Source organism: Arvicanthis niloticus, chromosome 18 (assembly GCF_011762505.2).
Source record: "Arvicanthis niloticus isolate mArvNil1 chromosome 18, mArvNil1.pat.X, whole genome shotgun sequence".
In the NCBI taxonomy this organism is placed as follows: Eukaryota; Metazoa; Chordata; class Mammalia; order Rodentia; family Muridae; genus Arvicanthis; species Arvicanthis niloticus.
Window position 1 is genome coordinate 5,687,704 of NC_047675.1, and position 25,416 is coordinate 5,713,119.

The 25,416-nt window shown below is 43.9% G+C and overlaps 1 protein-coding gene across 1 annotated transcript in view; it reads right to left on the minus strand.

Moving 5' to 3' along the window:
• Ednra (endothelin receptor type A) overlaps positions 1 to 25,416 on the minus strand; it is a 59,866-nt gene that overhangs the window by 21,683 nt on the left and 12,767 nt on the right. The window contains exon 3 of the mRNA XM_034523019.2: positions 3,669 to 3,796. Within this exon, the coding sequence (XP_034378910.1) occupies positions 3,669 to 3,796 (128 nt within the window). The remainder of the gene's footprint in view (positions 1 to 3,668; positions 3,797 to 25,416) is intronic.

The following is a 25,416-nucleotide window of genomic DNA, read 5'->3' on the forward strand; positions in this document are numbered from 1 at the left end:
CAGCAATAGTGCGTTGTACACACCAACCACACAGCAATAGTGCATTGCACACACCAACCACACAGCAATAGTGCGTTGTACACACCAGCCATACAGCACTATGTTAAATATGCAGGTGTGCTGCAAAATGTGCTGTAACATTCTGACTTTGATTCCTTATAATATACTATATAATTATTAGGTATAAATATATGCACATATATCTATATATCTATATATAATGTTACAAGTTGCAGGTGACATCATATAGTCAGATCTTTTGTTTCTCTGTGTAGCCCTGGCTGTTCTGGAACTTGCTCTGTAGACCAGGCTAGCCTCAAACTCAGAGATCTGCCTACCTCTGCCTCCCAAGTGCCACCATGCTGGCCTTAAATTAGGCCTTTTTTTTTTCTAAAGGGATTCTTAAAATTTTTTTCCATTAGTGACCCTTTGTGTTTGAGAATTAAAAAAATTATTTTAATTAATGTGTATGGGCGTTCCACCTGCATAATGCTTGTGCTCCTGTGCCCCTGGATGCCCAAGGAAGCGCTGGATCCCCTGGGACTGAATCACAGAATGGTTTGTGCGGCAGTGCGGGTTCTGGGAACCTCACCCAGGTCCTCTGCAAGAGCAGCCAGTGCTCTGAGTCCCAAACCATCTCTCTATCTCCAGGCTTTTTAAAAATTACTTTTATGCTGTGGGCATATGTGCAGCTGTGCATGGAGCCCGAGAAGTGATCCCCCAGAATTGGGATGAGGGGTGGCTGAGACCCACCTGGTGTAGGTGCCAGGAACCAAACTCTGGTCCTCCGGAAGAGCAGTGCATTGTTTTAACCACAGATCCATTTCTCTAGCCCCTTGCCTGAGAAATTTTTAAGGGCCACCATAAAATAGGTATGCAGATCAAGCACTTACTGATAATGGATCACAGATAAATTAATCCAATCGTTTAGTATATATATAAAATCTTATTTGCTTGTTATTGTGTGTATGTGTGATAAGTGTGTGGCATGTCACAGTGCACACGTCAGAGGTCAGAGGTCAATTTTGTGGGGCCAGTTCTTTATGTCCACTTTTATATAGGCTCCAGACGTGGGGCTCAGGTCACTGGGCTGGCATGGCTAGCAGTTTTTACCCATTGTATCATCTCACTGTCTCAATTTTTATCATCTATTAAAATGAATGCAAAATTATATACTAATGACATGGAAATTCTTGTTTATTTTTACATAAAGAACACTGTCTTTGGGGGCTGGAGATGGTTCAGTGGTTAAGAACATTTATTGATCTTGCAGAAGACTTAGGTTCTGTTCTCAGCACTCATGGTGGGCAGCTGTTAACCTGTTAACTCCAGCTACAAGGGATCTGATGCCCTCTTTTGGCCTCTGTGAGCACTGGCACATACATGTAAAATAAAAAGATTCTTTAAAAAATTGTATCTTAGCTGACTTTGATCTTAGCTGACTTTTATATGTGGACTATCTTCAATGTTTTTCAGAAGTGATTGATTTTTGACTGTATAATTGTCAGTGCTGAGGGTATGTCCTTGTATGATACATAGTACAAAATGGCAAAATGTTTAGAGCCATTTAAAAATTGTTAAAGTCTACTCTAATCCAAATTCATTTAAAGATATTTTAAAATGAAATTCAAGTAACTGACTCTTAAAAAATTTTTTAAATCAAATATTTTAACACAAGTCTGAGCAAAGACAAGCATAGGCTGAGGAATGATGGCGGGGCGTCAGAAGCCTTTGTTTCCAGTGGTCAAACCGTTATGTTTAATGTGTACAGTAAACACTGCGATTGGCTACACACAGTGGGCTTGAATCCCGGCCAGGTTGCTTCAGGCAGCTTTACTGGCACCGGATGATAAGAACATGAGCATGCACACTGTAAGTCACACTGTGTGAGGACATGCACACTGTAAGTCACACTGTGTGAGGACATGCACACTGTAAAGGCCCACTGTGTGAGGACATGCACACTGTAAAGGCCCACTGTGTGAGGACATGCACACTGTAAGTCACACTGTGTGAGGACATGCACACTGTAAAGGCCCACTGTGTGAGGACATGCACACTGTAAAGGCCCACTGTGTGAGGACATGCACACTGTAAGTCACACTGTGTGAGGACATGCACACTGTAAAGGCCCACTGTGTGAGGACATGCACACTGTAAAGGCCCACTGTGTGAGGACATGCACACTGTAAGTCACACTGTGTGAGGACATGCACACTGTAAGTCACACTGTGTGAGAACATGAGCATGGACACTGTAAAGTCCCACTGTGTGAGGACATGCACACACACACTGTAAAGTCTCACTGTGTGAGGACATGAACACACACACTGTAAAGTCTCACTGTGTGAGGACATGCACACTGTAAAGTTCTACTGTGGGAGGACATGCACACTGTAAAGTCCCACTGTGTGAGAACATGAGCATGGACACTGTAAAGTCCCACTGTGTGAGGACATGCACACTGTAAAGTCCCACTGTGTGAGAACATGAGCATGGACACTGTAAAGTCCCACTGTGTGAGGACATGCACACACACACTGTAAAGTCACACTGTGTGAGGACATGAACACACACACTGTAAAGTCTCACTGTGTGGGGACATGCACACTGTAAAGTCCCACTGTGTGAGGACATGCACACTGTAAAGTCTCACTGTGTGTTCAGAACCTAGGCTGCAGCCCAACCACCTGGAGCTATGTGATGAACAGTACAGCACAGCTTGGGCCCACTGGGCACTAGATTTTGGATTAACTTTTGGTCATCAAATGCTGAGAAAGCTTCTCCTGCCTCTTTTGTTGTGTGAACTTCACCCCAACACCCACCCACAGGGGGCTGCAACACAAGCCCAACATCCACCCACATGGGGCTGCCACAGGCTCCCCACCCACGCACATGGGGCTGCCACAGGCTCTCCACCCACGCACATGGGGCTGCCACACGCTCCCCACCCACCCACACCAGGCTGCAACCCCCCACCCCTGCAACACCCACCCACATGGGGCTGCAACCCCTCTCCTCCCCTCTTCCCGTCCACCCACATGAGGCTGCCACACCCTCCCCACCCACCCACACTGGGCTGCAACATCCCCCACCCCCTATCCACCCACAGGGGCTGCAACCCACACTTTAGGAAGTTCTCCCTTAATGTTATTTGTGAGGATTATGGGGTCTTTCAGAACTTGGATACAGTTACTTATTTTGTTGCCGTCTTTTGAAAAATATGGAACATTTTAGGCCTTTAAAGAGGCATAGTGAAAAACATAACTTTATACATTTATTGCTTGGCTCAAGCATTTGAAATATAACCCAATGGTATTTTCCTTTTCTTAACAATAACAATGCCAGTCTAAAGTACAGGTTTATATATTCTAGGTCTCTTTGTTTTCATCAAGTTTATTACATTATTTTAATTTTTTATCGTCTTAAGGAGTCCAGCTGTGTATCACTGGCCACATTGCTAAGGTGCACACTGTGGGAATCTCAGATCAACGCTAATTAGCAAACGGGCAAAGCGATTCTGAACACAGGGTGGAGAGCAAGACTGGTCAAGTCTTACCTCACATGACACTGGGTAACGGTTGTGCTGGCACAGATTCTCCACTCTTCCTTCTGAGAAAAATGATTTTCTGAACCCCACTAAAGAGCAAAGGAAAGAGCCACGTTACCTGTCCACACTGAGAGCGCAGAGATTCAGGACAGTGATGCCCACGGAGGACTTCTGCAGAAAGGGGAACAGCTTGCAGAGAAACACTCCAAAATCATTGTGGTCGAAAGGCCAGCGCCTTGCCAAAAGCTGCAGAGAGGATATGGGGGTAAGAAAAGGAGAGGCAAGCCGCGTGCAGCCCACTCGTGTCCCAGTGTGAACACGTGATCGGACCCTTAGCTTTCAAGTACCCGACCCGCTTCTGAATAGGTTTTTAAAGAATCTTTTCCTTTGGTCCAACCTTACTTTGTCTCTTCTTCATGTCACAACAAACAGTCTTAATGAGCTTATCAAATTGTCCACATAAGCTTTGTCAACAGGCTCTCCACTAACATGCAGCTCTGAACTCTGACAATCTTTCTGAACTTCACAAATAATTTATATGACTGTGTCTGGTGCAAGTAAAGGGACAAGGCACAATTTCCGGGGGCAAATCACTCTAATAATGCTGACCTCCACTGAGCTCCCAGGCTGAGCACCCCGGATTTTAGAGAGGGCATTTTTCAGAATTCTTATCTAGTAGGTGGTTTACCCGGTGGTTGCTGCCTCGGCCGAGTCCAGCTTTATTGTAGAAGAGGGGCTCCCAGCACACCAGCAAGCCAGGAACTTTCCATGGCAACCAGCGCCAGAGTAGGACCACGGAGGCAGCAGCCACGCGGACTGAGTAAGTACCTCTCATCATCCCTGAATCTAGGCTGCTCTGACTGTTGAGGCCCCCAGCCTCATGGACTGAGTAGTGGGCGGGTTCCCAGTGTATTGGAAGGGATTCTGAAAGCGAGCCCCTCCTCTTCCTCTTTGCTTCCTGTCTGCTTGGAGGCGGACAGTCCCTTCCCCATGCCCTGCCGCTGTAATATGCTGCCTCACTACCAGCTTAAAGCAACGAGGTGAACAGACCACAGATTGCGACCTCCGAAACTGGGAACACAGACTTAGCCACCCCAACCTCAAGAAGGACCTGCGGGTTAATCTTGTTCTCACAAGCACTATTAGGGTAGGGGGTAAACTGACTTGGGAGAGCTTCCAGCTCCTTCTTTCTTAGCGATTAAAACGGGCACAAAAGAAGAGACACCATGGAAGCAAACAGTCTAACTCAAGGACTTTTCTTTTTAAATTTTATTTACCCTCCCTCTTTCCCTCCCTCCCTCCCTTTCTCCCTCCCTCCCTCTCTCCCTCCCTTTCTTTTTTAAAGCGAAAGTGTGGAGATCAGAGTTTAGTCCTCTCTCCCATGTAAACCCAGGAAATAACTCAGACCACCAGGCTTTGTGTCTAGTGCCCTTACCCACTGAACAGCTGAGCTCTTTCTTTCTTTCTTTTTTTCTTTTTTCTTTCTTTCTTTCTTTCTTTCTTTCCTTCCTTCCTTCCTTCCTTCTTTCCTTCCTTCCTTCCTTCCTTCCTTCCTTTTAAAAGAGAAAATAGGCACTTCTTTCCTATTATTTACTAACACTTAAAATTAAAAATACAATATTTTGAAATACTAAACTTAAGTTCTTTAACACGTAGACAATGACAACTGAACAGTGAGTCTATCACGGCCGAATTTCCCACCCAAAGGCCACCTTGCTGATGGTGACCTTTTCTTTCAGGAAAATTGCCTTGTACATACAACTTGTTTTTTTTTTTTTTTGCCAATGGGAACATAATGTAAAAATATTTTAAAAAGTTTACTGTGTTCTCTTTTCTGGAGTAATTTTGTGGAAAGCACTACTGCCTAAGCAAAAGGACTTGTTTTTAGAAACATTTTGATGAAACATTTTAAACTAGGACCACTCTTGATTGGCAGCTGTGTAGCATGATCTCCAGACCACGGAGAAATAATTGCTGATTTCTTTAATGTTAACAAGCAATGATAGATTCCATGACAGAATAAACAAACAGTTCTGACAAGTTGTCAAGTCAAACTGGTTCACAAGGTCATTTTAGAGCATGAGGGATCTAGGTTATTTTTATTGCCCTAAAAAAAAAGGCCAGTGCTATGAAAGCCTCTTGTTTATGTCTCTTTGAGAAGCCATGTGGTACCTGGCAGAGAGAGAAAAAGAGAGAGAGAGAGAGGGAGGGAGGGGAGAGGGAGGGGAGAGGGAGGGGAGAGGGAGGGGAGAGGGAGGGGAGAGGGAGGGGAGAGGGAGGGGAGAGGGAGGGGAGAGGGGAAGAGAGAGAGAAGAGAGAAGAGAGAAGAGAGAAGAGAGAAGAAGAGAGAGAGACCAGAAGCTCTACCACCACTCTAACTCAGGAATTCCATGGTCTGAAATGACAGTGCACAGGCTCTGAGAGCATATTCACACCATTTCCACAGGATTGGTGCTCCAAAGTAGCATTTCCAGGAAGTGGCAGCCGAGGGTATAAAGTTGGTTGTCTGCCATAAACCCTGCTTTGGATGAGAGGTGCATAGCTTCTTTTTTGTTTTTGTTTTTGTTTTTCGAGACAGGGTTTCTCTGTGTAGTCCTGGCTGTCCTGGAACTCACTCTGTAGACCAGGCTGGCCTCGAACTCAGAAATCCGCCTGCCTCTGCCTCCCAAGTGCTGGGATTAAAGGCGTGCGCCACCACCGCCCGGCGGTGCATAGCTTCTTAAGAGGTCCAGGGAAGGCTCAGAGAGGATATGCCCCATAAGTAAACCCTTATCAGTTTCCTCTTTCTCTAGAGGAGCTCAGAGGAGCACGGAAGGCAACCAAGGACTGTCGTCTCAGAGGGGACGCTTGCCTTGTTCTAACCAGTTGAAATGTATGCCCATTGTAAGCCTGCAAATGTGGAAACTCCAGTTCATGTGGGTGACTTGGATTGTGCCGTCGATATCACAAACCAACAGGCTGTCTCTTTCTTAAACCTACAGGACACAGATTTCCCCACAAAGTTGCACAATTTGCTACCACACTGTTTTCAGAATGGCTACATCCCCAGGCTCCTTTATGTCCACATCTGTATATTGTATTTTTGTGCAAAGTAGTATCTCATTCAACATGCACAATGTCAGTTTGTGCTGCTTTTCTGGACCATGCCTGAGAACCAGAAAGTAAGGGGAAAGTCTAGAATTGGAGAGATGATGTGAAATTATGCCTTAGTGATTTCTATTCATTGTAGGCAACTCTCTGTTACAGGCTGACTCCTGTAACAATTTATCCAATGCTATATGCTTAGGTTTTATTCCTTAACTTGTTACAGATTCAAGCTGATCATCAGCAGAAACACTTGTGAGAGAGATGTCCCAATATTGGTTTTAAATAAGGATTATTAAGTGAGCTAGATACAAATCCAGTATTTAGAGCATAACCCGTAACTCTTTGCTTATCAACCAGGGGTAATGTGGCTTTTGAGGATATGTGACAATATTGGAATCTTCTGGGTATTAAGGACTAGCAGGGATGTTCCTGGCATCTGGGAGTAGAAGCTAAGGGTGCTGCTAATATCTTTCAAGGCTAATATCCCCCCAGATAACTACCAGGATGCAAGATGTTAATGCTGTTGGGGTTGAAACATGCCATCCCTGAGACTACACCAGAATTTCGGAGTGAGGACAGATGTAGGAAGAGAAGATGGACAGGGTGGGGTGGGGTGGGGTGGGGTGGGGGCTGAGCAGCATCAGAGGCACCTGGAGGACTCCTGCCGATACTGATTGCTGTTGTATCTTCAGAACTTGTGACTCAGCCGCTCTGGGGTTGGGCCTAAGAATTGGCGTTCCTAACAAACTACCAGGAGGCTCTGGTGCTGATTTGAGAACTGTTACTCTAGAGGTTCTGTGAGCAACAAGAATGAGAGCTGGTAGCCAGTTAGATCCGGATGAGCAGGAAACAAACACGAAGACCAAAACCCCAAAGCAACCAACCAACCGAACACACAGCCTATCGTTGAGGGAGAAGCTGTCATAATGGTTCGGGGCTGGGCAGCTTCCCTCGATGCCCTAAGGTCATGAGCACAGAGAGACTTATCAAAACGTAAGGACTCTAGTGTCTGGGCCTCACGGGCTTGATGCTATTTGTTCATTCCCTAAAGTCAGGACAGGCTGAGGAGGACCCCTATTGCTGTGTGACCTAGGTAAGCTACCTAACCTGTCTGAACCCCCTGTTTCTGGGCTCTTCAAATGGGTATGGCCTCACACCTGCCACAGTGGTGTGAAGGCCATTTGGGAGGCTCACGCAGGACAGTGTGAGAATCCTGCCAATGGAACACACACCATGACTGTTATCTTGGTTTGCTATAATCTGAAACCCAAATTGAATTGTGTGTATCATTTATGTACAACTTCGGTGAGGACAATGGGTAATGTGAATAACTGTGCCAGTGTCTTCCTGTTCCAGATGTTTGCATCTGCACGTCTTACTCTGATGATGGTCTTTCTGTCCTTGTCCCTACATCTTAAAACTGTACAGGGAGAACTGGCAGCAGGCTTTCCTTTGTCCTGATTCCGTCCACCCGCTCTGGAAGGCCGAGCAATTTTCCTCTTTTGTCTTACTCCACCCATCCCAGACAGGAAAGAAGGATTTATGAATATAGGCTGCAATAGCTAAAAACCTCAACGTTCAAAGAATGTTCCCTTCCCTGGAACATGCATGATTGTGGGGCACTTGGAACCAGATAGACACCAGTCTTCAAAGAGCAGTGTTTTGACTTTTCTCCCTCCCCTCTCCTCCTCTCTCCTCCCCTCTCCTCCCCTCTCCTCTCCTTACCTCTCCCCTCCCCTCCTTTACTCTCCTCTCCTCTTCCCTCCTCTTCCTTCCCCTCCCCTCTCCTCTCCTTACCTCTCCCCTCCCCTCCTTAACTCTCCTCCCCTCCCCTCTCCTCCCCTCTCCCCTCCCCTCCTCTCTTCTCCTCCCTTCCTTCCCTCTCTCCCCTCCCTTGTTCTTCCTTCCCCTCTTTTCCCTTCTCCTCTCCACAGCTCTCTTCCTCTCCCCTGTCCTCCCCCCCTCCCCTCCTTCCCTTCCTTGCTTTGTTACTTTCTCCCTCCATTCTTGGTGAGGGGTTGGGATATACGGGTTGTAGAGAAGAAGAATACACCCCTACCAGAGCAGACTGCGGTGATTACAAAGCCTGAGACACTCAGAACAGGGCTTTTAGTGAAAGCATGAGTTCTAGCCATTGAAGACTTTGAGTTAGATGTTAGAAAGTCTATCACGCTCTTGACGGGGATGGGTTCTCTCCTCGATTACACTCCTGACAGGGATGGGTTCTCTCCTCCATTCTGCTCCTGACAGGGATGGGTTCTCTCCTCCGTTACACTCTAATTACTTCAGGACTGAGGTAGAGCTTTCATACAACTGTAACCAAAATTGGCTTCTGTGTCATCCACATAGTTTCTTTGTCAGGCTCCTCTTGCCTCCCAAACAGGCCAAGAACTTGCAGTGTGTGACATTCAGAGAAGGAGCACACTGTTTTGGGCTGACTGTGTGTGTGCTGACTTGATTGTGTGCACTCTCAGTGACACAGGGGACAGAGGAAGCTTCATGTCAACTGTGGACCTGGTCTGACCTTTCCCATCTTTCTGACCCATGACTTAGGGACCCTGGCTTACTTCTCTGTCTTCTTGTGTCTTCCTCTATAAGTGATGAATGCGACGGTAGCTGCCTCAAATGGTTAATTATCACAAGTAGCACTGGAGATGATGCATAGAGAGCTTAGCACAAGGAAAGGTCTAGAAATGTGAACTATAGCCATGGATGACGTATGGCTAGCTCTGTCTCTTGGCTTCATTTTGTTAAGGAAGTTAGCTAGCTTCTGTCACTGTGAAAAATATCCGAGAGAACAAATGAAAGGGAAAGGCTTATGGTGGCCCATGGTTTCAGAGGTCTGTGGCTGCTCAGCCATTGGGACTAAGGTCAACATTTCACGGCAGGGGTTGTGTGCTGGAGCAAGCTGCTCACTTCATGGAAGCCAGGATGCAAAGACAGAGGAACAGGAGGGGCCAAAGGTACACGGTCTTCTTTGAGGATATTCCCCCAGGGGCCTAACTTATTTCTAGTAGACTTTAACTGTAGAGGTTCTACAACTTGCTGGGTGCCATGGAAACTATGCCCTTAATGCCTGTCAAGGTGCATTTAAGATCCAAACTAGAACAGGTAAAAAAAAAACAAAAACAAAAACAAAAACAAAACAAAACAAAAAAACCCACTACTCAGGCATCCAGTACCAGTGGCCGCATCCCTCACAGAAACTGAGACCCTCATCTCAAGGAGTTTACTGTCTAGAAGACAGGCTCTGCCTTGGTGCACAAAGCTCTAAGCTTCTTACCAGAACCTTAGTGGAAAAAGAGACCACATGGTTTCACTGCCACCAGCACACGCCCTGTTCCTCAGTGGAAACTGCAGATAAAAGACTATCTGCCCCATGTGGCTGATGTCTTAAATGAGTTGACAGGACAAATGAGTCCTACAGGGTTGGCACACAGCACACACACAGCAAGGGTAAACGTTGGTCCTGCACTAGCAGATGCTGAAGACCTGCCTTGTTCCTCTGACTTGTGCTAGAAAGCATGGAATTGCTGCCACCATTTTTTAAAAAACTAATTGCCACATCCTTTACTTCTGAATATTCAGTGTGCCAGGTTTTTTTGTTTTTTTTGTTTTTTGCCAAGGCCTTCAATTTCTGGAATCTAAAACACATAGATATTAATAATAACTGTGGGGGAAGAGAGACTAGAACAGAAAGAAAATAATTTTTAAAGACAGACCCAGTGTTGGATGTGGCGGCGCACACATTTAATCCCAGCAATTGGGAGACAGAGGCAGGCAGATCTCCACGAGTTTGAGGCCAGCCTGGTCTACAGAGTGAGTTCTAGGAAAGCCAGGGCTACATAGTGAGACAAAACAAAAACAATCAAATGGAAAAAAAAACCCCACAAAACAGAGTTTGAGAGTGAGAGGATTTCTTTCCCTAGAGGAGTGTTCTTGGATTTCTAGTCACTCAGCTTCAGGCACTAGAGGGGTGGGGACCAGAGTGTTTCCTTGAATAATAGATTCAAAAAAACTGATATAGAAATAAAGGACCCGAGATTTGCTAGTTCTGCAGACATAAAATCAAAAGATCACTGGATGGAAAGAGTATAATTTTAAAGCAGAAAAACAAGACGTCAGAGTTGGAGTTTTACTCTATAGCAGTCAGTGTTTAGAGCATTAGTTCATACCGGATTCATGCTGTGACTGGAGGCCTGTGACCTGCTGGAATAAAAGGCAAGCAGAGTTCTTGACAGGAAATAAGGACATGGAGCAAGGCCTAAAACCCAAAGGAAACCTTTAGACTTTATCTTAATCATAAGTCCACGATTAAAGTCTGTTTGCAGAGATCCACAGTGTAGATTTAGGCAGTCGCCTCTCAAAACTTATCAGTGACAATGGTGGCAATCGGAAAAATGGAAGCCAAGCAGCATGTATAAAAACATGCCGCTGATGCACTAATTTAATATGCAAATTCTTTGGAGCCTGAGTTAGCCCCCCATTGTGGAGTGTGCCATGTGGTCACAATTATCTGGTGTGCAATGAGCCCATAAAGGTATTGTTTGCGGTATAAGGAGAGATGCCATCTGTGTGCTGAGGAGGAGGCTCACGGGTGCTGTGGCCGACGCGATGGGAAGAGGATGAAGGTGGTTCTGAGCATCTAGTAACAGAAGTTCATTAGAGAATAAAATTGCATGCTTCTAAAGGCAGAGGCATAAGTTAGAACGGGCAACTCTAGGACTTTGTTACTAAGTGACTGTGAGCAAGCGGCATGTATTCCTGAAGCTTGTCCTGTGGTCAAGCTTCAGGAACCTGGCTAAGAGCTATGTGCAGTGTACAGAATGTCAGAGGCACAAAAGGCCCTCTTAACACGAGGGAGTGGGAAGGTGGAAACTGGCTTCTGAGCTCCATCCCCAGCTGAAATCTTTGATTCTACCAGTTTAAAAAGACAACCAAAAAAACGATGGGCTGGATTCAGACCCCCCCACCCCCCAAATCCTCAGTGAGTTCCTACACTCTGTATTATTTCCCTGTCCCATTGGGATAGCTTCCTCTGAAATTATCACTTCACTCCTCTTAGCCTGCCCTGCATCCTCTCCCTAAACCCTGTCCCTCAGTTGCTCTTTAACCCTTCCCACAGACTGTGGTAGTCTTTTATTCCTCTGTTTTCTCCTCTCCCCAAAGAACCCAGGTTGTCAGAACCTGGAAATTCCACAGATGAAGCCAGAAGACAGTATGTTTTGAATGTGTGAAGCCTATTTTATGACTTTCAAAGGGAAAGCTAAACTATATAGTAAATTAACTCAGTGGGCTATAAACACGACTGTGTAAATATTATAGTAACTTGAAAGAAAATTTCAATTATTAATTTTAGGTTCCTAGTCAAGAATCTGTTATATACTATTATAACCTCACCCCCCTTTTTTTAGTTTTGAAAATGAGTTTGACATGTTTTATTTGTATCAGTGGGAAATAACAAGGTTATACTGGCCAGGGATGGTGCAGCCTAATTGCAGTCTTCAAGCTCTACGAAGAGTATGAGTCTTCTAAGCTTCTGGCTGACAAAGGCTGGTGATGGTAGTGGTGGATGCATTTTTTTTCATAGCACATCTCAAATAGGCCAACATTTAGAAGATCTATATGAATCAAAATGTTTTTTTGGCAACTGACAGATGTTACAAAGTCATGTGCTTCTAAAGATCCATTTTTAGTGCATCGTGCATGGGAAGTTAATTAGCAGGCTCCCAGGCCACAATGTCAGAGCCAATCTCTAAAAAACACCAATGGCAGCCACATATCAAGAAATCATCACAGTTATATGAAGAAGCTGCCAGTGCTCTCTTCTTTTTCCTGTAACTACTTCTCAGTGGGAGGCCAGATGTGGTCATGTATGCAAACCATAGCAGTGGACTTCAGCGGATCCAACCTGGAATAGGAGAACCCACTTGCATTTTATTAAGCTAGACATTAAAGAGGTTTATTAAAATTCAAATTGATGCTATTCTTTTTATTCAGTATTTTTTGTTTTAAAACACCACTTTCTCTATAAAAATAACCTAATATTTAATGGGTATACCTTTTTTTTGTGAATTAACGCACGTATATTCTGTTGAATTCCCAGTTTTTACTTATAATATGGTGCATAGCAATAGTCATAAACTAGTTGTTTCACGTGTGTGTGTGTGTGTGTGTGTGCACATGTATGCAGGTGATTGAGGAGGAGGTACCAGATCCTCTGGAGCTGGAGTTCCAGACAGTTGTGATCTGCCTGAAGTGGATGCTGGGATCTGAACTCATGTGCTCTGACAGAGCAGTAAGCACCTTTAACTGTTGAGCCATCTCCCCAGCCCCTTCAACAACTGTTAAAAATACAAAGGTCCTGAGACCAAAGAGCTAGAGAAAATGAATCTAGAGCAATATGCTTATTCTTTTTTATATTTTTGTTGATGTGTATATATTTCTGTATATCTGCGAGTGTATGTATGTGCATAGTATGTGTGTGTTTATGATGTGTGGTGTGTGGTGTATGGGATATGTGTGTGTTTATGGTGTGTGTTGTGTGTGTTTAGTAAATGTGTGTGATGTGTGTGGTGTGTGTGGTATGTGTGTGCATGTATGGAACATGTGTGTATGTGTGTACCCAGGGGTGAGGGCACAGCACATTAGGCTTCTTGTCACTTAGCTCAGTTCAGTGAGACCCAGAGTCAGGCTAGTCATGGTGCCCAAACTGCTCATGGCCACCACATGACATCAGCTATAACCTGTTACCATGGGTGACAAACAGGCTCTACAGCTTCTTTGTTAGTTTTCCACTCCTGCCTGGTCCTGGCCCTGCCACCGGGAGGGTCTGACTGGGTTTTGATACTGGCTTCTGGGAAAAATCACTGATCTCTGTCAAAAATGTGAGTGACAGCTGCCTGGGAGATAGTTGTCACAATTCACAAAGTAGTTTACAGGAAAAAAAAAAAAAAGCCTAATTTTTACCTCCAGTGTGCTCGCTCACCTTAATTTCAACCAGAAATTAGAAATCTCTTCAGGGAAGATGGAAGTAATTTGGTTGCATTTTGAACATTTTCGTGATATGCAGTAGGCTGAAAAATGTGCCATAGATGCTTTTTCTAATAATTAACAATAATCTAGCATGAGGACAAATGGATTGGCAATTCTCAGGTGAATGAATTCTGAAATGACAAGAGGGTAGAACTCACTGACTCGGAATGCACATTACTGATGCCCTGGAGTAGGAAATGCTTACTGTTGTACTATATTTTCTTAAATTAGTATCTTCTTTATTTTTAAGTATAAGTAAGTGGCATGTTGAGCACTTTTTTCTAAGACACAATATATTTCCCAAAATTATTCCAACTTATTTTACTATTTTTTTTACAAGCAACACGTGTATGTGTGTATGTGTGTGTGTGTGTGTGTGTGTGAGAGAGAGAGAGAGAGAGAGAGAGAGAGAGAGAGAGAGAGAGAGAGAGAGACAGAGAGACAGAGAGAACGGTACAGTTCACATGTGGAATTCAGAATTCAGAGAGCAAGTCTTTGTCTCACATCCTGTTTAAGACAAAGTTTCTTTGTTGGGTTTCTGCTGTGTATGCCAGGCTAGTGAGCCCACAGGTCCCAGAGATCTTCCTGTCTCTCTGACCCAACCCATCCTGGGAGCACTGGGCTTACAGATGTACGCCACTGTGTCTGGTTTTATGTGGGTTCTGGGAATTCCAACTCAAACCCACACACATGTGGCAAGTGTCTTACTCACTGACCTATATTCCCAATACTTTTCTTGGAACTGAAAAAAAAGATAGAAAAAACAGAGTTTAGAAAACAGAGACCCGCCGGGCGGTGGTGGCGCACGCCTTTAATCCCAGCACTTGGGAGGCAGAGGCAGGCGGATTTCTGAGTTCGAGGCCAGCCTGGTCTACAGAGTGAGTTCCAGGATAGCCAGAGCTACATAGAGAAACCCTATCTAGAAAAACAAAAAACAAAAAACAAAAACAAAACAAAAAACAAAAAAAAAAAAAAAAAGAAAAGAAAACAGAGACCCTTTCCATTCTATTGGAGTGCAAGAAAACAACTATTGGGGAGACAGCTGCCAAGGTGATTGTGTAGTAACCCTTGGCTTCAGGAATCCTGGGGGAGGAGACTTCCCAAATATTCATCCTACCCAAACCGACAAGTAGGATGTACATATACATGTATAACCATAGTACTGTCTGTTAAAGGAAAAGACTGGGACAAAGGACTGTACAGACTAAGATGCTCTCTCAGGCTGGGAGTATGAAATTAAAAAGAATAAAGTGGGATTTATATATTCTCAAAGATCTCTGAGATATAATGACATATGAAAAGACCAAGATGCTGAATTTTGATTAAGAAACAGGAATATAGAATGGTACGAGTATGGGGTAGTTTAACTAACTAACTAACTAACTAACTAACTAACTAACTAACTAACTCATGGTAGCTCATCCCGATAATCTTAGCACTTAGTCGATGAGCTCAGGCAGGAAGATTTCCATTAGTTCAAGTCAAGCCTAGTCTAAGTTCAGAGTAAGACCCCCGCGGCAAACAAAAGGAAACAAAACCAAACAAAACTACTGCTAACTACACAAAAACAACAGAAACGAGGAGACTGGCTATTTCTCAATGTACATACCATTTTCCTGTGTGTGTGTGTGTGTGTGTGAATGCATTCCTTATTTTACTTCTAAAAAGAAAATTAGAATTTTCTCTGAAACTTTGTATTGAATGAGAAGACATAAGTGCGTGAGATAGCATCTGCTAGCAGCAGAGAAAGTGCCCCTGCAAGGCCTGGCATTCACGGAGAAGGGGAAGTCTGAACAGAGCATGGGCTTGGACCAAGAATCAGAGACCTAAACCACAATCGAGTGGCAAACACTGGCCTCATTAGCTATCCAAAATTCTGGCTCAGAAAGAGCGTTGTATCAGATCCCATCAGCTCCAGAATCTGCATCCTCCTCTGAGATTTGGCAAGGAAACCAAACACTCCTCATTTCAGACAGTTCATTAGTGCCCTGCAAGCAAGGAAGGAATTTCAAATTCACAGGAGACATGGAAGGTGTGGCAACTGGAGGCTGACTGTTTTATTACTCCCCTTACAGGTAGGATTGTGATGGTTTGAGAATGGCTCCTATAGGCTCATTATATATACATGTATATGTATTTGTATGTGAATGTGTATGTGTGTATACATGTACATATATGCATATATACACATTATGTATATATACATATATACAATGTATATATACATATGTGTAGATACTTTCATAAAAATTTTAAATAATTTAAAAATTTAAAAATTTTTTAAAAATGCAAACATCTCTCCAGCTCCAGAATCATGTATTTGAATGCCTGTTCCCCAGTTGATCGAACTGGAACCAGTTGGGAAGAATTAGTAGGTGTGGCCTTATTGGAGGCGGTGTGTCACTGGGGTGGGCTTTAAGGTTTGCAAAAACCCAAGCTAGTCCCAGTCTCTCTCTGCTCTTGCTTGGGAATGAAGATGCAAGCTCTCATCTATTGCTCCAGTGCCAGCCATGCCTGCTGCCAGGCTCCCTGCCATGGTGCCACGGTCCCATGACATCTAACCTGTAAGTCCTAAATAAACTTTCTTCTCTAAGTTGCCTTTGTCATGGTGTCTTATCTCAACAATGTGAAAGTAACTAAGTTGAGGGCTGATTGGAGTGTCCACCTCTGTAACCATTATAAATGTGACTTATAAATAGCACATGCTCTGGTTCTTCAAGCTCCTTTTGTAGCTGGAACCACGTGTGTCAACTCTCACCCCCCCACGTCTGACCTTTGGCAAAGCCACACAGGGTGGCTCCTGAGTGCTGGCATCTAAGAGGTGAGTTCCAGGATAGCTGTCCATCACATGACTCTGCTTTATTCCTTCCATCCCCTGTAGCTTCCCCCACTTTTCCCCAACAGTCTGAAAAGGTCTGTGTATAAAGAGAACATCGAGCATTGAACGTCTGGCATCAGAAAATTCTAAGCATGCATAAGCACACAGTGTTAAACAAATGAAATGCAGGCTTTTCTCCCGTCTTCCCATGCCTTTTGTCTGCCACCAGGACACAGGGATTTCTCACCTCCACACCTGGTCCCCCTTTTGTCTGTCACTTGGCCTTCTTACAGCCTTGAAAGTAGTCCCTGACCTTTTCAGCACTGGTGGAAGAAAACTCGATTTTTTAAATCATGACCACATAATTTAATTGGCCTACTTAAAAAATATGAAGTATAGTGATTTTCATATTGAGTGCTTCAAGTCTGTACTACTATTCATCCTTTAAGAGCTTTGAGGACTAATTACTATTTAGCATGAAGCTTCCCTAAAGATCAAGGGCCATTCTCCTCCTCCTCCTCCTCCTCCTCTTCCTCCTCCTCCTCCTCCTCCTCCTCCTCTTCTTCCTCCTCCTCTTCCTCATCTTCCTCCTCCTCCTCCTCCTCCTCCTCTTCTCCTTAGCTGAATCATGGATGCCTACCTAAAACCCTTGCCATCTGCTGTGACGCTCTCCCAATTACTTGAAATGAACACATGTTCAGTCTTGGGGAGAAAAGCAGTGACTAAGTGTATCTCAAGATATTCCCATTTACCACGTGGTCAGCATTTTGAGAGATCAGCTTTGGGAATACTGTGATGTACATTTTGCTGGTGGTTAAAAAAGAGTTTTTCTTTCAGATTCATGCTAACTTATTTTTACAATCTAGAAAGCTTCTACTCCTAATCTTCCTGGCCATGGTCATCTTGTGTTAGTGTGGTGTAGTGACCAGATCACAGATAAGCCTACCCATTTTACCTAGAAACTGGCAGACTGGGATATATCATTTTACAAAACTAATCTCAGAGAGATTGTCTGGAGAACTTCACCAAGCCAGTTCTGACTGCTAGAAAACATAACATCTCTAACTGAAAAATTATAAAAAATCATTTTTATAGAATATATACATATATAGATGCCCTTTAAGTTCTTTTAGGGACATGGAAAATTTTCTCTGAAACAAGCCAGGCCAGTTCCAGGAACTGGCTGTAAGGAGTGAAAGTCATTCAGGTGGTAAAAACACAATGACAGGGCTGTGGCTTTACAGCTGGAACTAGTGAGAATACAAGGTAGGGCAGTGACTTGGTGAAACCACATTTTTGAGAAAAATGAGTGTGCAGTGATTTTCACATGACTCTAGATCATTTGGGCTAGATTCTCTGGAATGTTCCACTGTTCTTGGTTACCCCTCCCTTGGTCTTCCCAGTGCTATGTTCAAAATTTGTAAGACAACCAATCATGTGTAAGCGCGCGAAAATGCAACCATTCATGTGTAAGCGCGCGAAAATGCCTTCCTCCCCCCCACCCCATGCTATAAAAGACCCTTTAACCCACCACTCTAGGCCAAAACCCTGCTCTTGGAGCTAAAGAGCTTGTCGTTTTGACCGCCGGCTCCTCCCCTAATAAACCTCTGCTGATTGCATCCAGGTAAGGTTTCTTGTGATTTTTGGGTGGCCGCAATGACCTAAGACTTGAGGAAGGGTCTCCGGAGTTTGGAGCTCTTCATAACCAGTGCTTCTTAATCTGTGTTTCACAGTAAGCCTTACAGCTCACAACGAGTGCTGTCTGGTCTGTCAGCAGCGGGGAATACTGAAGCCAAACTTTATTTCTTTCTGTATATTTTGAGATTAATTTGACTGTTTGAAATTTTAGCCTGATCTATTATTCTGGGAGAAAGAAATGTTTTCTGAGAGACGTTTTATAGGTGTTTTACATTTAAAAAGTAGTAATTTTTTTGTGTGTCCTATGATTTCAAAAAGTTCATCAAGCTAGGTGGCCCTCAGTGCCAGTACTTGGGAGAGAGAGGAAGTTGTATCTCTGTGTATTAGAAGACAGCTTGGCTGGGCAGTGGTGGTGCACGCTTTTAATCCCAGCACTTGGGAGGCAGAGGAAGGCGGATTTCTGAGTTCGAGGCCAGCCTGGTCTACAGAGTGAGTTCTAGGACAGCCAGGGCTATACAGAGAAACCCTGTCTCAAAAAACCAAAAAAAAAAAAAAAAAAAAAACCAAGTTGGTCTATACAGTGAGTTCCAGGCTAGACAGAGCTACATAGTGAGGCCTTATCTCAAACAAACAAATGAACTAATAAACAAACAGATTCTAAAATTCCCCTAGGGTTCAGACTAACTTCGACCCTTGCCTGCTGTATCAACAGAGAATCTGTAACTTGAAGTCCCAGCTCCCCTCAGTCTCTCTCTCTCTTTGAGATGCTTAGTCAGTGTGTGAGTTGATTTAGGAATTATCTAGATGGAGAAACATAACTTCTTGAAAGGTCAAGAAGTGTAGGGGTGCAGTTTATAATAGGCGATATGTGTATCTAAACTTTTGAATCAGAAAAAATATTCTACTTAGCAAATTCTGCCTCATTCATGGTTTAGTACCATGTTCTGATAGAGTTCTCCAAACTTGTTAATTAAAATATAAATGTATTAGTATAAAGAATTATGTTAAAAGGGTCCATTTGGAATATACCTGTACTATATAGTATATACTTATACGTGCAACGGACGTGCATATATGTGTGCACAAGAATGCATGTGAGAGTGCACAGAGGTGCTTCTCATTACAGCGGAGAGTGAGATGCTACCCAACAATGTGAATGAACGAGCTACAACCCAACACCACAGTGTGGATGACTCTTTGGAGGATGTTGCTGAGCTGGAGCAGCCGGGCACAAAATAGGTCACATGAGCAGAATCCTTAGACATTCGACACAAAAGACAAACTCACACTGTTAAAAGTCAGGAAGGTGATTTCTTCAGAGTTAGGATGGTGACTGGGGACGTCTGGGAGCTGAAAATGTTTTCCCTTGGTGATACCGGTATGCGTGTGTTCACTTCGTGGAATCCAAGAGTCATCACTGAGCACATTTTTCAGTATTTATTCTGCTACAAGATGTTTAGCTTGAGTTATGGTGCTTAACTGATGGGGCACTACTGTCATTTTTATAGGGTTGGCTTATATAAGCAAATAAAAAAAAATCTGTGGAGATGGTCGAGGAAAGACTCTTTAAAAGAGAAATGCCAGTAAACTCCAGGCATAAATCTTCCCGTAGGTGAAAGCCTCACAGGGTTCAGGCTCTCTCTTTTTAGTACACGCTGCAAAATTCCTTTATCTGACATATGCACACATGGTACGGAGGCACAGCATTCCAGACTTGGAAAATAGGCATGCATCCAGGCAATGATTTTGGACAGTGTGAACATGCTCAAGACTTTCATCGTTAAAATTAGGGACAAATAATAAGATTCTCCATTAACTTGATTTACTTGAACTATTTTGTAGCAGGTATACTTTATGTGTAAACCCTATAAAAGTGGGGAATTTCTCCCCGTTGTTTATGGGTGGACTAAAGGTGCAATGTTAAGCAAAATAATCTATGACAAGGTAAGTGCAGCACTTTATCACGTTAGAATCTGGAAAATGATGACCTCAGATAAAGCCAGGAACAGAAGAGTAGTCACCAGGAAGTGGGGGAGACAGTGGGACCCAGGGAAGGGTGTTAAAGGGCACAGAGGCAGCCGGGAACGAGCAACTTATAATGTTGTGGTGCACACAAGGGCAGCTGATAACACTGAACTGGGGGCCTCAAGCGAGAGGCCAGTGTTGCCAGTAGGGAGGACTCTGAACTCTGCCAATGCATGCACATGGTGATGGATGCAGATAACAGGATCCAACCATCACACAGTGTACACGGGTGGGTACCAAAGTGCCTCTCTACCATGTCAAGGCATACAGGGATCACATGACAATGTAAAAGAAAACTCCTTTAAAACTCAGGACTTTTGACTTTATTTTGATAATCAGTTTCAGCATTTCTCTGCCCGTTGCCTGTGAATGTTTCTACATTTTCCTTTAAATTCAGGTGCACCTCATAAGCTCATGGGAAGGAAGTCGGCACAGACAACATTCAGTTCTATCAGCCCAGCCTGGTGCTTCCATCTCAGCTGACTTGATGGCTGAGCCACAGAGACCCACACTTCTGCATTGTGTCTAGGGACAAGTTGCCTGGCCTTTCAGTTGCTAAATGGAACATTGTAAGACATTAGTTATTAGTTTGGCCACAAGTTTTCCACTGAGAATGTGTCTAGGCAAGAATCCATCCAAGAACTCAACCTTTCCCCCCCCACCCCCCGTTCATTTATATCTTATTTTCTGTATTTTATTCTGTCAGTTGATCTCACAATGATGACAATGACTATGGGGTGCATGAATCCCGTTTACCTGGTGCTCAGAGGCAGTGTATAAGCCTTATGGCAGAGACACAATGTTGCAGAGAAATCTCTGCATTGCCCACATTTTCCTCAAGAGTATCTTATCTCCATTCTAAATAGAGAACGAAGCTGCTAGGGGCTGTGGACTGTGGGTCAGAGGGAGAACACATTCCTGGTGTATTTGAGGCCCTCAGTTCCATTCCTGATTCCATAGATAGATAAGTGAATAAATTAAAGCTTAAAAATGGGACAGGCAAAGAAGGGTGGGTGGCCTCTGTCGCTGTGGTCTTTAGAGCTGTGTTTCTGGTGTTGGAGACAAATCCGGACCTTCGAGTTTGCCAGACAAGACCTTTCATAAATTACATCCTCGGTTCCCCAGATAAACTTTTGTCCAACTGTGGTTTCTTTGCAGCCCCGTCCTCCACCCACTTTACCATGAATGTTTCCTTCTTTCTCCTTCTTCTCAGCTTACTCTTCTCGGCATCTGCCTGAACACATTTACTAATTTCTCATTCTTTTCTGTTTCCTCTCATGTCCAAGCTCCAGGAGAATGACAGTGTCTGTCTGTTTTGTTTGCTATTATTTTCCTCAATGTCTTTATCATATAGCAAATGAAAAAAATTTAAGAAAGAAAGAAAGCCCTAACGGAGCTCAGTAATCAAATGGTTAATTATTTGCCATCTCTTTTGCCTGTGAATACGGGCAAGTATGCATTAATTGGAATTCTGTTTAGCTTGAAACTGTCCCTCCTCCCCTCACTTTATGTTTAGAATGTTTTGCCTGCAGGCCCAAGGAGGACATAAGAGGGCCCTGGATCCCCTGGAACTGGAGTTAGAGGGCTGTGAGCTGTCACGTGGGTGTGGGAATCAAACTCAGGGCCTCTGCAAGGGCAGCCATTACTGCTAACACTGAGCCATCTCTCCACCCCAAGTCCTGTGTTTGTGTAAGAGTTACAAAGAGTTTGAGGTTTGCCGCCATCATTTGTACTTTTATTCTAAAGTAAGTTGTTTAAGAAATAGAAAGCTAAGGAACAAGGACTTCAGAGTCTAAATTTGCACTAAAATGTGTGCAATTGATAAGACTTTGTGGGTGCGTCTGATGCCGGTTCTCAAAGTCAAAGATCACAGTAGGGGGAGCAGACTCTTTAAACATTAAATTTTGATGTTCAAATTTAATTGCGAGGCCACCAACAATTTGCACTGAGGAATGGATTCAGTTTTATTATTGTGTTTAGTTTCTGCAATTAACTTCTTGGTTAATCAGTTTCTCTATAACAACTAGTCCCAGTCAAAAACAAAACCATAGATAGAGAAACTCACCGTTATTACTCCCAAGGGATCATGGTGGATCCAGGAGGCAGCCCTAGAATTCCTGGCAGGATGTCAGAATTCTTTTTTTGATGCGATTTCTTAAAATAGTCCATATTTAACCACTGTAGTCTTGACATCAGCTTCAGATCCCACACAGTTTCCCAATCATCTTTCTGTGCACAGTTTATTCTAAATGCACCACCGTAGACAGAACAAAAACATACACTACAAACTGCATCAGAATGAAGAAGCCAGGCCGTAGGCTTTACTGAGTAGAATACTGGAATCAAGGCAGAGTGCATGCGCGCGCGTGCACACACACACACACACACACACACACACACACACCTCCCCCCACATACACACACCACACACAGAAACCTCCCCCTACACACACACACACACACACATAAACACACACACACACACACACACGGGCACACACACGGGCACACACACACGCCACAAATGGCACATTGTGTGAAAATTATTTTCTAGAGTGGTTCCACATGTGTATTTTATGCTCCGTTTGGAGTAAAGCAAACTCTGGCAATGAGGTAAACTCTTTGATGGAGGAACCCTGTGAGCCAGGACTCCATTCACCTCTCTCAGCATCTCTCAGCAGTAATGGGAACCATCTTCCCTCCTTGGCCAGGGGAACAGTTCTGCAGTTACGGACGGCTTCCATCCCCCATAGCTGAAGTGGGAAAGCTGCGCTGTGAGGCAGACCCACATGAGAATAATTACGTAACATGAGCATGAGAGAAAGCCATGAGGTTCCCAGACACAGGAAATGAACAGTCAGGGGAGGTAGAATTGGGCAGGGTCCTGAAGTCTGTCCAGACAGCAACTTCCTCACTATGAGCAGAAATTGGCTAATAAATTATCATTCTGTCGTCTCATATGTACATTTATTCGTATAGACGCCCCTTAGATGGAGTTTCGCGATGTGCATGTCTTCACAATGCCAGAAATGTAATTCAGTCTCTATCCTCCAAGAAACAATGAAATGTTTTGTCGTATGAATGTTAATTTTAGTTCCAAATCACTTGTAGGTTTAATATATTTATCTAAATCACATCACAAATATGCTTAACTAAATGTAAGTTTAAATATGTCTGTTGCACAGTAATTTTGGAAAGACCCTTGGACTGATTATATATAACCCCAAAGAGAGAGAAAATTATATAGCATGATTCCTGAGCCATAGGAAAAGAATTCTTGGCCTCTAGAAACAAAAGGACAGGGTCTGTCTTGTCACAGTGGCTGTTCTGCTTCTCATGAAGTTTTCTCAGATTTATGAACCACGAGACATGCTGATTTGCAGAGCTGGGGTTCTCCCCAGTTAGAAAGTCAAGAAATTTAGTAGGCAAGTCTGCTTTTAGGTCTGGGAGAGAAACGTCTAATAGAGTCAACTAATATTTGTGTGTGTGTGTGTGTGTGTGTGTGTGTGTGTGTGTGTGACACAGGCAGCGAGTGTTTGTGTAAACTCATTCATTAAATATTTTAAGCAAGGCATAGGAGCTGCTTGGGAACAAAGGCCTGGAGGAACTCACAGGCAAGCAAATTCCTTGGCAAGCATAATGGGGGCATGTGTTAATGTTCTCATAGGGTTAATGGAGTATGCTGTGGCAGCACATAGTAGGGCAGGAAACCTAGTGTGGGTCAGGAATAGCAGCTGGACAAGAAGATGCTTAAGCTGAGTTCCAAAACACAAAGTGTAATAAGCCCAGAAGAGGCACTGGGAAACATTATTTGAAATGGATGGAGCACCGGGCGGTGGTGGCGCACGCCTTTAATCCCAGCACTTGGGAGGCAGAGGCAGGTGGATTTCTGAGTTTGAGGCCAGCCTGGTCTACAGAGTGAGTTCCAGGACAGCCAGGGCTACACAGAGAAATCCTGTCTTGAAATAAATAAATAAATAAATAAATAAATAAATAAATAAATAAGAAATGGACGGAGCACCTTGAGATCAGGTAGTTGGAGTAGCTAAAAGCCTGGAGACAGAGACGCTGGGCAGAAGACAGGTATGGGTGGGTTATCGTACACCAGCAAGGCACAGAGATCCTCACCACGGGAAATAGTTTTCTCTGTTTAATTCCATGGTTTATAACACTACACCTGGGATGATGAAAGAGCTGCTGCTATTTGCTTCAAGATGCAGTCAAAGGGAAACGACATGGTCACCACACAGGGAATTTAACTTGGAAAATAGGATGTGTAGACCACAGGTATCTAGTCTATAAATGAAGAATCCTTTTGTGAAATGATCATCATCAACATCAACATCAACATTACCATCATCACCACCATCATCATCACCACCATCATCATCATCATTTCAACATTACCATCATCATCACCATCACCACCACCACCCTCATCATCATTTCAACATTACCATCATCACCACCACCATCATCATCATTTCAACATTACCATCATCACCATCATCATCACCACCACCATCATCACCACCACCACCCTCATCATCATTTCAACATTACCGTCATCACCACCATCATCATCACCACCACCACAACCATCATCATCATCATCATTTCAACATTACCATCATCACCACCATCATCACCATCACCACCACCACCACCACCACCACCACCATCACCACCATCATCATCATCATCATTTCAACAGTACCATCATCACCATCATCATCACCATCACCATCACCACCATCATCACCATCATCATCATTTCAATATTACCATCATCATCACCATTATCTTTTCAATATCACCATCATCATCTGAAGGTCTCAGAGAAATCTGATTAGAAGCTAATTTTAACAGCCAAGGCTCACATCAACTCAGAATAAGCATTATTGAACATCTACATTTGAGGCAGCTGATGTATAAATCATGACAACTTATTTCTGAGACTCACTGTCTTGGAGTCTGACTTTGCTATGAAGTGACATTTGCACCCTGGGTCCCAGACTACAAGATGTGGGGCCTGGGGGAATCGAGAGCAGCTGGCTTTGGGTAAGAGCCTCTCATTCCCACCCTGCTCACAGCCGCTGCCTGGGACACCCTGGGAGCCCTGCTTCTCATCCAAAGCCCTCTCGATATTCAAACAAAAGCCATGTTTGCTCACCGCTGGCTGTTGCCCTCTGTAAGGGGTGGCTCACTGAGTACCACAGAATCAGTACTCCCCAGAGTCACTGTATTCTGTCCCTGAGATTCT